This window comes from Dermacentor variabilis, chromosome 7 (assembly GCF_050947875.1).
Source record: "Dermacentor variabilis isolate Ectoservices chromosome 7, ASM5094787v1, whole genome shotgun sequence".
Taxonomy (NCBI): Eukaryota; Metazoa; Arthropoda; class Arachnida; order Ixodida; family Ixodidae; genus Dermacentor; species Dermacentor variabilis.
In genome coordinates this window covers 160131838-160148988 of record NC_134574.1, presented here as the reverse complement: position 1 = coordinate 160148988, position 17151 = coordinate 160131838, and the positions used below count along the sequence as shown (strand labels likewise).

General features: G+C 46.5%; 1 protein-coding gene across 4 annotated transcripts in view; it reads right to left on the bottom strand.

Moving 5' to 3' along the window:
- The window catches only part of LOC142588304 (serine/threonine-protein phosphatase 4 regulatory subunit 3-like), a 48963-nt gene that overhangs the window by 28673 nt on the left and 3139 nt on the right, over positions 1-17151 (bottom strand). For 3 of the 4 annotated variants that reach the window (XM_075699894.1, XM_075699893.1, XM_075699895.1), the window contains 6 exons: positions 16504-16602; positions 13485-13751; positions 12432-12602; positions 9856-10053; positions 4989-5138; positions 3589-3633 (listed from right to left, as the gene is read on the bottom strand). In XM_075699894.1, the coding sequence (XP_075556009.1) occupies positions 3589-3633; positions 4989-5138; positions 9856-10053; positions 12432-12602; positions 13485-13751; positions 16504-16602 (930 nt within the window). The remainder of the gene's footprint in view (positions 1-3588; positions 3634-4988; positions 5139-9855; positions 10054-12431; positions 12603-13484; positions 13752-16503; positions 16603-17151) is intronic. The other variant, XM_075699896.1, reaches the window with a different exon arrangement.

Here is a 17151-nt window from a genome sequence, read left to right as displayed (position 1 = left end):
GTTCAATGAGGTCAGAATTAGATTTGCTCATTGCACCCCCCTGCTACACAGGCATACTCTAGTAGTTGGAGGCACACAGCAGAATTTCAGAAACACAACAGGTAAGTGGAAATCATGCAATATACGGCATGCAATTCCAAGAGCGTGAAGGGCATCTTGTGTAATTATCTATGTGAAGAGAAGCTTAGCATTTTGTCGAAGTACACACCAAGATCTTTCATTTCATCGACCCTAAGGAGTGGAGCATCATGTAGGGTGTATCAAAATTTCACATGGTGCGTTTTGTGCATATAACTTAATGCCATAGTGTTGGAAGCATTTAAGAGTCCTGCTGTGCCCAATTGTGTAGACAGCGTCTCAAAGGGGTAAGCTCTGTGGAGGAAATGCCATCAACACCACAAGAAAGGGAAAGTTTAAGGCACTTCATATACTTGGAAACGAGGTTTTCATTGACTGTTAGCATACACTGTGCCAGACTGAAAAGGAAGGTTACTTGAAGCATATTTCACACGATGTAGCAAACAGAAATGTTCTGCAAAGGCATCAGCAGTGTTCGAGACACCACCACTATGTTCATGAAGAAGACGTACATCTTTGGCACTCCTTTTAGAAGAGAGAGCCCACAAAGCTCCAGAAATATTTTTAATTATGTGTCACGCTGGCTTCAACACAATCAATGTGGTCAAAGTGATGATTCTAATAATAATAATAATAATAATATTATTAGTGGTAACTTGGCACACTAGACTAAAAAGAAGGCTGATGCCTGTATGTTAGAGCATCTGATAACCAGCCATCTAAAGCAGGAATTTGCAGGATGCAGAAGACACTTCCTTCCCCTCCACGTGCACACACACTTGCTCAATAACACAGCACGGCACACACGCATACATTCGACAGGTGCACAACACACAGGAGTGCCAATGAAGTCTGGTTCCAAGGAAGGAGAATCCAAATCGCCAGGGGGGTGGAGAGAAAGCTCTGCATGCCAGATATAATCATGGAGTTGTGGTGTCGGGCCATAGAGGCGTGATGAGGGCTCAGGCTGTGCTGACCGCTTGTTCAGACAAACTGAAGAAAGATTAGTGCTGTCCAGAGAGACGTCAAACACCCTGCAGTATAGACTAGTGCAATGTTGCGTTGGTGTTGCAGGGTGTGCTACTTGAGGGGTTTGAGGCAATCCTCGAAGGCTGGCATGAGCTTGTGACAACCGAAAACACGGGAGTAAAGGGTGCGTATTGTCCGGCGCTGAACAAGCTTAAGCTTGTTAGCGTCACGAGTTTGGTACGGGAACTATACTGATGAGCAGTACTCAAGTCGTGACAGAATGATAGAAGTGTAGAGTGCTCGGAAAACCTTAGGTCATCAGGGAAGGGAGACACGGGACACAAACCCAAGAAAGGGCCGGTGCTTACATACAGTGCTGGTGACATATGCGGAAAAGCTGAGAGAACAGCTAAATGCTACACCCAGAATGGGAAGGGCCCGAACAGTCTTTATAGAAGTGCCTCCAAGGAAGAAGGTTGGACATGCAGCACTTTCGTTGTAGCTGATACGCATGGCAGCCCTTTTTACAGTGCTACTACAAAGTTTGATATTGTAGGCCCAGTCGTTCACCTTTACGGAATGTATTTATTGTAAGCACATATGCTGTGCATCGGCATATTGTTGTTGTGGAAGCGTTAACTTGTTAATCAAACACATTCTCCGCAGATGCATTAGTAACTTGGTTTTGAGTAGATCTTTGTCCTGACTACAATTTATAGTATCGCAGCAAGAAACATTTTAGTAGAGGCTGAAGGGATTCCAGCAGTTTAAGCATACTGACTGCACAAAACACTGATGACACCTTTTCACCTTCCCCACAATGCACTCACACCATCTACACTTTCCATAAGCAAAAAGTGAGATAAAAAATCAATTACAGTTTCATTGACTCAGTACTTGCTGCTTCTGAAGCGGGCATCGAAGCAATCGTGGTATACGCTGCTACATGCATAGGTCTTGCATGATGCAGGTCCTGCTATGCACTGCACACAGGGCACACGTTGCAAACAGATAATTTCTTTTTGCAGTGCTCAACTATAACGACACACTGACTCAAACATGACTGCGTTGTCACGTATGCTTCAGTGCGTCAGTGTTCTTGATTACTTCACGAGCGATTTATGCCCGACTAGCCCAAAAGACGGACGCACTAGAAAGAAGTGAGTGAGTGAGTACAGTGAACTTGTACTGAACTGGATTCACATGCCGAATAGAAGAGCGCAGTGTCAGCTGAAACAGGCGGCACGGCTGATTATGTAAGTACTTCCAATAGTTCGTCAACTAGTGTATTTCGCTTTCGGAAGTTATCTTTACCACTGGAAACAGCGCAGAGCTTGCCCGTTAAACTTGAGTCAACCGACACCTCACGAAACACGCCGCGGTTGACCAACCCAACTTCGACACGGTTCATTCACCACATCACAGGTCACACGAAGTCAAGAGTGCCATATTTTAAATCACTGCAGCACCAAACGGACCTGAAAATTCATTTCCTTCGACAGAGTTTCTCAGGTGAGTTCGTTCACTCGCCAGTTACGAACTCGATGGACGCGCTAGGCCGACGCGTAACGTAAACAACATCGGCAATAGGCGAGTGTTGATTATCCAGACTTCGGAGCTCGTAAACGTGTTTCCATTCGTTTTGAGCACAAGAATATGCACATACAACAAGCACAGACGTTGCGGCAATCGTGATTCGGTTGGCTGTTTTAGCAGACGATCGTACCGAGCCCGGCGGAACCCAGTGGGCAGGTTGGATTAGTCGGCGTCGTTCGAAGTCGCTTCGGATCCACGTCGCACTGCCACAACCCACGGTCGTCGGTCGGTTGATCGTGTCGTTGTCGGCCTACTATCACAACACTGTCTTTCAGGAACACTGTCGCGCGCGTCGTGCGCCCAAAAAACTCGGACGATCGTTGGTGCCGGCGTCTCCGCACGGTCGGCCATTACAGGCCTAGCAGCCGGAGGCTCCGCAGCCTCCGATTGGTTGACGCCTGCGAGGCGTCGCAGCCTCTCATTGGTGCACGCCGGCGCAGCTTCGCCGCGCGTCGGCAAACTTCTAGCATCGGCAGTAGACATAATCGCTGCGCGACGTTCCGCTTCAGCGAGTTCCCGACCGACGCTTTGACGCATTTGACCCTTCGGCGCGCGCCGAAGCTTTCCAGCGCGTGCCAGTGGTTGGGGCATAAGCGTGTTTTACAGGCGAAATTTCTACAGCAGCATGAAATTATCGCTAAATTCAGCACAAAATCGGACACACTTTCTTAGATAGATGGAAATAAACACTAAGAAGCATGTTTTCTCCCTCACAGCAAGCAATACATTCGATTTGTTTCGAATATCCGTATCCGATCGAATATTCTAAAATTTTTGAATGCATAGTTTTCTAATCGAATATGAATATTAAAAATATAATATTCGATATTTTTTATTTTCAAATATTTGCACACCTCTAATATAAAGCCATTCCGTACTTCCACCTAGGCTTAGGAAACTCCGGGTAATACAAGAGTAAAAAATTGGCTGGAAATCTTTACTCACCAAAGTAATTTCCAATGCTTGTAGAATACCTAAACTTGATAGTGTCTGTAATCAGAGGGGAAGAGCAAAAAGGCATAATCAGTGATCTCACTCAAAGTGAAGCATCATTTTTATTACATTCCCAGAGGCTAAAATATATAAAAACAAAAGCCAATAAAGCCTACCTTCATTAATTAGACTCGCCTTCTAATCCAAATTCAACAGCACCTAAAGGTTTCAAAAGGTGTGTCCCTGCAATTTCTCCAAGCTCAAGTGCCAGACAATTGAAGCCAATTTAAGTGTCCAGTTCAGGTTGATTGTGAAGGTTGTAATCAGTGAAGCTGATTGTGATCAGCAAAGCTAATTAGAAAAAGAAAAGCAGATCCAAAGCATATTTTGGAATTTACTGCATTTGAAGCTTTGGGCAGGTGGTTAATTAAGACTACAGTACACTTTCTGCATTACACGTGCTATGAACAACAGATAGGTGAAAGTGCTCATCACGATGGGTTGGTGGCAAAAACTATGAATGGCGACGTGTGACAACCCGCGAGGAGATCTGCTGGTACTGAAATAGGAAACTGAGTGCGTAGGAGGTGCCTATGGCTTTCGATCGCACATGCCTTGAATCTTTTCTTGTTTACATGGTATCCAGCAGCTGTAAAACGTGTCACACGAATGTAGTTTGGTGGTATAGCGGCATAGCTGTATTAGGTCATTTCTTGTGTTCTCGATTGCAAACGTTGCCATAGGAAAAGTGTACAAAATGGGATCGTAACAGCGAGGTTCTACCGTACTTGTTGCAGTGATAACATTTAGGCATCGTTTATGTTTCACTGCTTCATTCCTAAGTGAGCTAAAGCCGTCCATCAGCACACCTGTAAGGTTAGTACAGAGGGGGCAACGTATAAGCAGGTTCGATATTTCAGGCTGTCTGATGTCCTATGTGTGTGAGCTACTAACAAGATAGCAGCAGCAGCAGTCAGGAAAGTCTGGAAGGGTTTGCCTAGAAAGCTTCGCTTTCAATTTAGGGGTGGAGAGATGACTAGTCCTCCAGCCCACTGCTATGGCCTCCATATTTTAACCTGCATTGCAACAGCGGCCCTTACGGACACGCCTCCACATATCAAATGCACGCCATTCACTGGTTGTCAAGAAAGCAGCACCGGGAAATATGAGAACGGTAGGCAGCAACTTTTTTGCAAAGAGGGCAAAGAGAGAATAGCAGTTATTAGCATCTTATTGCTTCTCCTTGCGCAGGCACACTGAAATGCAATTACGCTTACACGGCGTTATAGCTTCACAGGCATGCTGCACACTTATCTCAAAGTCGCATGACTCGCACAAAAGTATTCTCTGCAGGCAACATATGTCCGCTCGGCATTTTTCGCAAGAACAAACAGAGAGGGAGAGAGACGTACCTTAAAAAATGATTCTCTACACTGTGGCTGTAGCGTTTGTGAAAATGTACAAAACTCCTTGAGGAAAAGCACAAGGTCCCGTCGCTTGTCATCGTCTGTTGCCTCATCTGTCAGCTGGGCAAAAAGTTCACTCAGGAACTTTTCGTCCTCCTGCAACCATGTAACCAACATGAAAGCAAACATCAATGCAGTGGCAAAACAGGTCTACGAAGCAGCCATGTGGCAAAGTCGAGAACAAGAACAGTAGAGGGAAACAATGAGCTCAATTTTTATTAGTCAGAACTTTATGTAGTGACCGATAATGCAGCTAGAGAAGGCATAGTGAAAGTTGTGTTAAATTGCCATGTATAAACAATAATGTAATCAGAAATGAAAGTGGGTTGACCACTTGCTGGAGATGGGGCCGATCCTACAGACATGCGGTGCTTTACCTAGTACAGCAAAACCTTGTTAAACCGTACCCAGTTAAACAGTAGTTTCGTTTTGAATGTAGTAAAGTAAAAACCTCACATAATGCGTTTTGTATCCGCATAAACTTTACCGGCTTATTGTGTACATATCAGTTAACACATGGCGCTTCTGCTTTTCGTCACACAATCATGGCGGTGTGTTGTCCCCATCGGGCGGCCCGGCAGAATAAGCCACAGAGATCAGCACAAGAGCCTCCAAGAGCCCTGTGCGTTCGAACATGAAGCCACATCAACATCAAGATTATTTCGGCGCTGTGCCAGAGTGTTGCGACATTATGTAAGCTGGGACTCGCATCATGCCGAAGCGCAGGTAAAAAACATTCGAGTGCTCAGTGTATAAGAAAAATTGGGCATTGTTCACACTATCGAACATGGCCCGAAGAAGTCGGCGCTGGCATGTGACAAGGATCTACCCTTGACTATGGAGTGTAGCATTTGGAATATGAAGCTGCTTGGTAGAGCTGCTGCGACCGCGAGTAGATGCCCGATACGAGGTTCGACTTTTCACCATCGTTGCTTCTGTTGTTGCCAAAGGGTCACCTAACAACACTGATGAGGACGACACGGAAAAGGACAGCATGGGCGATTGAGGCTCAACAGTGGCAGAAGCTGCGAGTTACGTGAGCCTCATGAATGAAATAGTCGAGAACAGCACCCTGCAATGAAAAAGGCACCCTGTGACTTCTGCAACCCCAATGAGGAATCTGCCATGCGAGTATTTGCCAAGAAGAGGGGACTGGCTGGAAAGCTGGCTCGCAGCTTCAGTAAGTATGAGTTTCAGTTTGTCGCTGCTGGGCCGTCGCGACATCAAACAAAAATAAGACATTTGTCACTCGAAGTGAATAAATACTGAATGTTTTTGCACTTTCATCGCATTCTCTCCGAGTTCAGTTTTTGACAGGTGCGTGGGTGATCTCATGCTATTTCCGTTAAGGGGGGACACGGGTCTTTGCGGCGAAAAAAATCGCGAAAAAATCGATTTTTTGAAAATGAAATTTTCGATTTCTACGGCTAATATTCCTTTAATTCACAAAGTTTCAAATCTCAGGGAAGAGTATTTCCTCCGCAATATCAAGTTATAACATCACTGTGAGCTGAATTCCGCGCAAAAACAGCCCTTTTTATAGCGGCGCATAGCTCTTTTTCTATGCGCGCGATTGCGGCCATCTTGGTCTCGTTGGAAAGAGGAGCCTTCCTTCTTTAATTTCCCGCCAAAAGTGACTTCGTCGGTACGCCAGTGACGTTGACATCCGGGGAAGAAAAAAAGCCCGAACGCGCGATCCGATTTGTTGACTAGTGCATATGACCAAAAACACATGCTGTGGTTGGCTGCGCGAGGTTCCCATCGTCTGCTCCACTCCGCAGGCGACGCGACGGCGTGCCTCGTAGGTTTGTTGGCACACGCCCAACGATGTCCAGTCCACCGGGGAAGTTCACCACGAGGCACAAGTTCGGCAAAAGGAAGCGATCAGCTTATAACTTTCAAAAGCGCTCCATTGCTTCTGAAAGCATCGAGAGTAGCTCGCCGCCAACCGCAAATGATGCCGAAGCCGCGGACGATGCCGAAGTAGGCCTATCCAGCTCACAAATGAGTGAAATCGTTATGGACAGCGGCTGTGTTCGGCGTGACACTGCAATGTTTGCAGCGTGCGGATTTTTTGCAGAGGGAGATGAATGCTCAAAAAGTTCTTGCGTCAACGCCAGCAACAAAGCGGGTGTTGGATTTGCTCACTCGCGCCGACGGCGCTGCAGCTGCGCCAGTCGACGCCGAGGCAGGCTTCGCTATCCTCAGTAGGACTCCGTGAACGCACTGATGTCGTTTGTCAAGTGCAAGGTGTGCGGCGGAAGCGTCGCAGGAGGCAAAAGCGAACGGTAAGTTGGCCTCGCCATAAAGATCGTTATCACATGCGCGTGTTGCGGCGATATCGCGTTGGCGTGGAGATCGACCCGCGTGAACGACAACCTTGCCGCGCGCGCGATGCAAGTCACCGGGAATCGGCGAAAGGTGCCAAACGATGTTTTTGCTGCATTTGGGTGGCCGTGGTCAGGGCGACTACTTTCCTGGTGGCTTTTAGCCACTTTCACTACAAAATAATGCAAAATTATTTCTGTACTTTTGATTAAAAGTGAATGTATTCCTTTTTTCTCGTTTTCTCGAAACACCGACTTTTGACTTGTTGCTGATTTGCTGCGGTGATATCTCTGCCTTCAAAGCAGATAGAGCCATAATTTTTGTTGTGGCTTGTAGCTGAGGGTGCAAAGTACACAATGGTAGGGTCAGATTTCGGAATTTAAGCTTTAAAAATGTTCACTTCTGCTTTAGATCAGACAGTGGGGTAGCCACAATTCGAACAGTAAAGATTGAATTGCTATAAAATTGCTAATATTTGATGTATCAAAATAGTATTCCTACCATTGTGTTCCTTATGTTTTCTAGTACCCAGGCATGCGCCAATATGAATTTTGTAGTGCATTTGTTCCCCCTATTGTTTGTGCAAATTATGAACAATGAATTTCATTTATCTTCAGAACTAAATGGCCTAAATAATTACATATTTGAAATCAGCACAGAAGTCTTAACAAGAATGGAAAGTTTCATGAATATTGATGGAAAACATCATGAACATTATTTGAAGAGCAGTGTCCCCCCTTAAAGGGGTTGAGACACCAAATTTTGAGGCTATAAAAAGCATGTTGTAGGCTGCTTCCGTATGCAAGGACACCCAGAACGAGGTATTGGACGCTGCAAACATTTCAAAATAATTTTAATTGAGCTCCAAAGAGTCATTAAAAACTCCTTCTCGTAGTCGAGACCCATCGCTAGCGCGGCAGTTACTACGTCACAGAGGAGGAACGAAAATATTGACGTCATAGCACACCAGCACAAAAACGTGGCGTATGATGAGTAGCGATGAAATGCCGATTATGGAGCCTGCTGAGCCGAGCAACCGAGCATAGCCTCCACTACGACCGAGCTACAGGCATATAGAAATCCTTTCTTAATGCAAAGAAGGGGCAAGGCGTCCAGACACGGACACAAGAGGAGAGAAGTGCACAACACGAACGCCGCACGCCGGCCCGCGAACGGCAAACTGCGTGCGGCGAGTTGCCCTGCGGACAGGCCTTTACACGTTTGAGTGCAACACTAGCCGGCCGACTCCGAAAGGGACCAGGATATGCGGCGTTCGTGTTGTCTGCTTCTCTCCTCGTATAGTCGCGTAGTTCGGCAGCTCGGAGCGGACTCTCCTTTGCTTGGCCTTTCCACGTTACCGGCCCGTCCACGTTACCGGCACGGAAACTCGCCGCACTCCGTTTGCCGTTCGCGGGCCCCCGTGCGACGGCGGTTTTGCTAGCGAACGGCGAGATTTCCTTGCCGTAGAGAGGACGGGCCCGGGACCCATTTGTGCGGCAGCCGTACGGCGAAGCGGCCAATCAGCGACCGAGGAGTGGTCGCTCTGGCATCGACGGCAGCTTCACCGCCTCGGATCGTTCGGCGCCGCCGATATCGTCGCTAGGCCTTTTCCGGTTCACTTCAAAGCTAATGCTTACGGCGCTTCGGAATGAATCACCGACTCTCACAAGCCGCAATATTTTCTTACCGTTGTTGTCGCTCTTCACAATAATTATAATAATCGCGACATGCACTTCGAATCGCCAGTGGTTGACCTCTGCTGGCAGAGCACGCGTATGCGCGAGCAGACGACGCAGCATAGTTTTACGTCACTATTTTTTGTGGGCCACGTGACCAAGCCATGTTGCGTTTCCTCCTCTGTGACGTCATAGCATCCCCCAGAGCCCAGAAACCGAAACCGAAATCGCTCGGTATAATAATGCTATTATTAAATTATTTATCGGATATATATGAATCCCGCTGTGTGTATCGTGCTCCCTGAAGCATGACGCAACGTTTGAATCAACAAACGCATGAACGAAAATTTTGATGTCTCCACCCCTTTAAGCAAGACTACCATTTAGTATGTACTTTTTCCGAGCTCCGGCGAACTACCGGTTAACAAGGTTTCACTGTATTAAGCTGCCGTGGTGCCATTTCTCTGGCCACTTTCTTGGGTGTTTGTGAATACGATTAGCGCTGGCAGTGTTGGCCAGTGCTGCTCACAGCCAAAGCGGCTTACATAAAACGCCCTCCTAACTGCAGGTGTCATGCATTATGTGAGCATTATTTCAACAAAACGAAATTTGACATACATTAATTTTTACGGGAACTTAAAAAGGGAACTGTATTTACTTCATTATATCCAATTTCAGTATAATGACATTTGAATCCAGTTTACTGCCCCCCTGCACTCTACAGAACATAATGCATCATTGCAATAAGATGCCTGTAAAAGGCTGTAAAAAATGTTTGGTCACGTCACCAGATAAAGGGCCACACCCACCTGAAGCATAGAGACAATGTCGGCCTTGTTGAAGAAGATGAATGATGAGAGGGTGGAGAGCATGTTCTCCTCAAAGACTGAGGGTGTGGGCAGCACCACATCCTGGATGTACTGCACCCGGTACGTCTGGTGGATCTTGGCAAGCAGCTCGGGATTCCCCAGGGGGATCACTTCCCGAAATTTCGACACCTGCACCACATGCAGCCCAAATGCAAGGGTTGCTAGGTCAGCGCACAACACAAAAGAACAGCCTACCGTATTTACACGATTGTAAGTCGACCCCTTTTTTAAAATTTGAAAGTCTGAAGTTGGGGGGTCGACTTACAATCGAAACCAAAACATGGCCCCGCCAAAAAAAGCGATACCAACGAGAGCTACAACGTAGTTACAATTTTATGTTTGCTCTATGGCCCTACCCGTATCTTTTCGCTATCCCGCGTGTTTGTTCGCTTTTCAGAAGGGTTTTTCAACATTTTTGAGAGTCTGGGGAGGGGGGGTGTCAATATTTGATGGAAGCGCCGCTGTTCCCATTTGCATCAGCACCCTCAGAACGGCGGCACTTGCGGGGAGTATCGGTAGTTCATGGAAGAGCAGACACCGCTTGCGGGTTTCTCTTTCTCTGTTTAAAGGCATTGGTATTGGTTTGACCAACTTTTTGACGTGTTCCACTTGACCGCTAGCTACGTGCTACTTCTATGCTTCCCCAGTCATTATGAGTGCTGCAAGCCCACTAATCGTTCGGCACTTGTTCACAGCAGCGTTCAAGAGGGCTGCCATCCTTTACGCCGAAGAAACAAATCACTGCGCAGTGGGCCGCAATTTCGATGTTTCTAAACGGGTGGTGCGAGAGTGGCGACTGCAGCGAAGCAAAATTTTCACCCTGTGACGGCAAGTGAGAAATTTCCCACGTGCTGAAGCGCTTGCGTCTTGGTCGCGCCAGCATTGCTGAAGCAGAAATGAGTACTAATACTTTCAACTTGTGTCTCTTGAGCACTGTTAAAAAATGGCCAGGCTATATACATTGCTGCCTCTATTCTATACTGTAGGGGATGTACTAGTTAAAGTTAGGTGTGCATGTTGTACTTGTGCTATGCGGCAATATATTTTGTTTATTGCCGCACAGTGTCAATGGAAGTCCGTTGTCACCATCAGAGACAATATGAACTTGTAGCAAACATTTTGTGGGAAACTGAAAAAAATCACTTTAGGTAACATGCATCGTATCCTGCTAGTAACAGCGCAAAATGTAGACAAGGGACGAGACAAGAAGACACCACAAGCGCTGACTTTCAACAACGTTTATTCCGAAAGAAACACGGCTTCTTATAAACATTGCCCTCACGTGTCGCAGTCAGGGATTGGATAGTCAGGGATTGGCAGTCAGGGATATCAGGGATTGCCCCTCAAAAGATTGCGCCGCAGAATTTAGACGCTGTAAAGTGCTGAAGAAACACAATGACCAGCTGGTCCGGGAGATAATTGAGGCGGCCGAGATTACCAGACTTGGTGACCAATGCGTTAGCACGCCGTCCTTGTTACTGACAAAAAGAAGAACTTGAGCTTTTGCACGTGCAACCGCTATCTTGAGTGTATAAAAGGAAAAAAAAGTGCTTGTTTCACATGATGTGCGATCACGTGACTGCGACACGTGAGGGCAATGTTTATAAGAAGCCGTGTTTCTTTCGGAATATTGTTGAAAGTCAGCGCTTGTGGTGTCTTCTTGTCTCGTCCCTTGTCTACATTTTGCGCTGTTACTAGCAGGATGGAAAACCAACAAGCCCAAGCTGCTATTCTAGCGAAATGCATCGTATGTGCCAACAATCTTTCCGGCGGCACATACGATGTCATTTCCAATTACCTGCTCAGTGTCACTTACATGGATAAGCAGACACTGCCCTTTCGCCGCATTGCAGTCATGAAAATAATCATCAAACGTACAGATCTTAAAGTCGAATAGAAGCATGCACATCGTCCTTCGAATAAACCGTCCACGCACACACACGTAGGCACGCGCAGCGCAGTGCAAGAGGCAATCAAGGTGGTGTGAACTAGGGATGGGAGAGGTGTACACCCGCTAGTTGAATTTTGCCCTGCATGCGGCACTCTCACACCGGCGTGGCAGTGTCGCTCGGCAGTGCCGTTCTTGTCTGTAGTCCATCACAAAAACCAAGTTCAGAAAGTACAGAAAGGGTCAATTACCTATAGTTGACCCACATGCAGTGTTGGCATTTGAAAGCTAACATTTATTCCTGGTTCTTGATCCTATCCCTTGCCCACTATGTGCTTCTCAATGAGCAGTAAGTACAGCTCACTGCTGGTCCTTTGGAAGACCCTGTGAAGTGCTGCAACCACTGTCTGTAGATGCCTGATCCATCACCGCAGCTGTGATTACCAACAAACCTCTCCCTACGTGGCACCAAACTGCTGTGCTGCCTATGGCTGGATAGGCAAAGTCATAACAAATTCATACTCCTTCCTCACTGGAATGACTGACTCTCCCTCTGTGGTCTCCTCACAGTTACACGACCACTGTAACCGTGAGGAGACCCTGCTGCCAGTGGTCTAGGTAGACCTACCTGCCGAAGGTAGTCCCTATGCCGCCGCCGCTGGCCTGCTGGACAGCCTGGTTCATACTCCAGAATGCCGACAACATCCAAGATGGCGTCCTCGGCAAACATGGCATCAAACAGTGCATTCTTGTTTAATAAGAAGATGCCTTTGAAGATGTCGTATAGTTGGTACAAACCCTGCAAGGTAAGACGGAAAAAGAAAGAAGCAAATCCATAAATTAACCCCGCTGCACACGCAGCAGGAGCAGTAAAATTTATCACAAGGTCTCGTTTCACCAATGATATCCCCCATCAATCTCATCCCGTGTGATTGTGAGAAAGGTGATCTTGGAGCCACACAACCTCGCTGGAAGACAGCCAGAATGAGCAGATGGCAATGAGTGCCATTCCACTAGCAGGACAGGCACCATAAGGAAACATTGCAGCGCCATGCCTGCATGTGGCAAGACAAAGAACCCCAGCTGCTATCAGGAAAGCTGGGTAGCAGGCACGGGCCAAGCCATAGACAGCCCTCCTTTGTACGCTTCTGTTACTAAGAAAACAAAATGCGGCTGCTTGAGCTACACTTTGCAGCTGCTGGCCGAAACCACCCAAGCACGGCACATTACTAGAACTAGCAAAACTGTTGATTATAATGCTACTTTCTGGGGAAAAGACACGAGTCAGCACCACATTCCATTACCAACCAGCTTATACAGGAGTGCCCACAACTTCGTGTCATTTGCCACTGCTTTCGCTTGATGGCAATGGTGATGGAGGCTGTTATCACACTCAACAGGCAGACTGCTCTACCTAAGTTGCTTTCAAGGATGATGTAATTAGGCAAATGCAGAACAGCCTATATAGACCTTTCCAATGAAAGCTTCCTGGGCATCGCATTATGCCCTCTAGAGAACTGTAAACATGCCCAAGCACCCCTCAGAACCACTGCCGGAGGTGCCTCTGTACCCCCGTGCAACAGTCCAGCCTCCCGTCAGGAAGGTCTATAGGAGGCTATCGTCAAACCAGCGGGGAGAGAGACAGAGAGAGAGAGAGAGAGAGAGAAGAAACGACACACACCTCCCGATAGTCCAGGTCCTCGCAGGTGTGGAAGACGGGCAGCAGGCGCCGTATGTAGTCCTGCTCCTCGAGGGCGGTGGCCAGTTTGTCTCGTCGCACGGGCGAAGGCAGGCAACTCTGGACCAGGGCGGCCAGCTCTCCAAGCCGCTGGGTCTCGCAAGGGGGAAGCTCCACGGGCGGCAGGCCATCACTGGCCTCTTCCAGGTGCTCGTCCTCAGACTCGACCACGTCTTGTGTGATGTCCACCGAGGGGTCCTTGCCCTGCACCTGAAAGGAGGGCACAGCAGGCGCCATCCTGTCAACTCACAGGGCGTCAACTAATGGGAAGATGCTCGACTGAACCGACTGGCGCATGTAGAAGCAAACAGAACATATCCCCTTCGGTCACACATTATGACGGATTGTCAATAAGTTTGTCCAATTTACATAACGTTATCCCAAGGCACTGCACACTCCACTGAACGAAAGTGGAAGTGGCAGGATGATGATGCATACGTAAATTTCTAGCGAGCCCTCATAATTAGAGTAATTAAACATTGATTTATTATACAGTAACGTCCTGTTTATTCGTAAAAAGAATTGAACCAGCAGCTCAGAATACATCAAGGTAATAGTCTTCACCAATGAAGACAACGTGCAGTACGTCATTCTGCTGCGTTTGTAATCATTTGTGTTTTACATGCAAGTAAAATTTCCCGAGTTTTGTGCACTCGACAGACAGCTGGAAACCAAGGTTGGAGGACTGCAGAGAGACGGCCCCACACTAAAGCAAATAGCGATAACAGTGAGTTCTGCAGGTAAATTTAACAAGACATGCCAAACTGTATTTTCTGTCACGCTGAAGTGCAACATAGCTTTCTAATCATCAATGATCAACTACAATGTACTAATTATAACAAGCACATTAGGTCATGGGACCCAGTACCAGGAAAGTGACAGTGCCAATATCTTTTCCCCCCCATATGTTTACATCATTTCCTCACCTATGAAAGATCTGTTCTTAGCCTAAACTGTGTTTGGACACCATGGTGAACTAATCTATCCCTTTAGCTCCACTTATTAGTTTGCATTTATTGTCTCTGTTAGGACATTTGACAGTGATGATTATTGGTATCTGAATGTTTGCACGCATTTATCATGTATGTACACAAAAGAGGCTGCTTTTACTGATATTGGTATGTGGAACTATTCATTTGTGTGAACAAAAGGAATGCTTTGTACAACTTAGTGTGTGCACCACACTTAAAGGGGGCATGAGACCCAATTTTCTATCATAACCTGTATTGTGTGAGGTAACCCTTGCATGTTCAAGAACATGTTGGCAAAATTTTAGTGCATTTGAGCCAGCATGCAATTTGTAATTTAATTTTTTATATTACACTTGAATGACATAACAGTCAAGCAACACTGGCACGCTAGCAAGCTGTGACGTCACAAGCGGCATGCTTGCTGAGGGAGCATGTGTATCCCGGTGAAGAATCCGTGCCTCAGCTGTACGCTCATGTGGGAAGCTTCTGCTTTGTTCAGCTTGAAATTGGAACTGTTCAACTTGCAGCAGCTGAAACCATGCCACTGTGGCGCCTATGTAGAGCTGAGGGGTACCCGAGCAAACGGAGCAGAGTGCTCCGAATTGTTCTTCAGGCTTCCCAAGGAGCCCGCCAAGCGGAAGGTTTGGGAGATGAATGTGAACAGAAAGGAATGGCGCTCATCTGACGCTTTTGTTTTGTTCTTGGAACACTTCCCGCCAGACAGCTACAATGATGATTTGTGCCTGCTCGCCGAGTTTGGGATACCCGTAATAAAGCTGAGGCTGCAGCCAGACTCGATGCCGACCGGGTTCATGCACTGACCCACCTGGCAGGCAGTGCCCGGGCAAAATGTCAGCCTTGCTATATATATATATATATATATATATATATATATATATATATATATATATTACTGATATTGGTTGCAACAGAGCAAGTTCAAGTAAACATTCAGCCAAAGTGTACATCACATAAAATCCTTGCGCCACAGACACATGTGCACGGGCATTTGTTTACATTTGCCGCACGCAACTACAGAGTAGGAAAAAAAAAAAAAAAAAGAACTGGTGGGAACGTGCGGTAGCTTAGCAAAATCACAGTTTTGCCGAGTACGGATCCAAAAGATATGCATGCATGAAATGCATGCCAGCAAACAATCTACGCGCACAACAGTTTGCATTGTGCGAAGTAGCACCAGACTTCATCTTTTGTGTATGGCTGGCTAAGTGTGGATAAGCTCGGTGTGGTAGGCGGCAGCCCAAGCTCTTCATTGATGGAGTCAGGCTCATTACCAAAGGTAAATCCAGCGTGACAGAAGCAGTTGTTGAGTGTGTCTGCTGACACGACTTCCAGGCATCAGCAAGAATCACTACTTCTGACTGTCTAAGCGCAGTATCACGTGGTGCAGCAGGGGGGAACGATAGAGCACTTTAAAATTCTTGATAATGCCTTGATCCATTGACTGGAGAACGCAAGTTGTGTTCGGCGACAGGTATTCCATCTCAATCGCTTTCAGACTCCTGATCGAGGCATGGCCACTGCAGCTGTCCATAACCAGAAGCACTTCGCGCTTCTTCTACTCAAACTTTCAGTCATACTTGCGTATGTATCCCTCAAACAAGTTTTGGGTGATCCACGCTTTACTACTTGCTTCATACCACACAGGCAAAGAGTTTTTTCCCTTGAAACATTGAGGGTTTTTAGATTTAGAAGCTTTTCCGTGCCCAAAGCGCTGCTGCCTACAACAACAGTGAGTCGTTCCTGACTACGCTTCCCATTGTGGCAAGGTTCTCTAGCCAGAGCAGAAATTTGTAAATGCATTAACAACAAAGTACACCAGAAACATCTGAGATCCATCTCAATGGACTGGGTAGCAAGTGAAACATGAATATTTAGCACTTTGTCACTAACAGACCCACAGATTATTGTCTGTTTCACAAAATATCTTATTACCATTACCAAAAGAGCAGAAAGACAGCTGATAAGCATACCTGGCAGATTTTTTCCCATATCTCATCACATCCAGCCTTTTCCTGAAAGCTCAATGCTAGGTCGTAGTTGTCACCTTCTGACCACACGATCAGCGTCTCCTGCAACACATGACGCATAAATATCCATCAACACAAAATCCTCTCAAGATTACATAGCTGATAGCAAAATGCACCCAGACTGTTCATGAAAACTTGTCCCATCAAACAGGGATTCTGAGCTGAACACACACACAACACACAAACCCCTCCCCACCAATAATTTTTGTCAAAAATGTAGACACTGCAAGTAGAAACTGCCATAAGCCACTTCTTTTATTTAAGCAGCCCAGCAAACATTCGTTTGGAGTCCAAACTCGCTCAGCTCAACTGCACAGAGGAAGGTGTGAAAATGCTTATAAATGGCCATTTCAACTAACAGCTTTTATTGATTCATTGCTAACCCTACAGGATCTATAGATGCGCCATACTGAGAACCATTTCTCTCAAGTTTTTTTTTTCCTTTTTCTAATTTCTTGCCTGAATAGAAGAGGCTGTTCTTTTATGTGTGGAAAGCAATACCCTTAAGGTTTATTTAAATAGAGTCATTGGATGCAAATTACACAGCTGAAAAGAAAAAGACGCCTTCTGATGGTTACATACACTCATGTT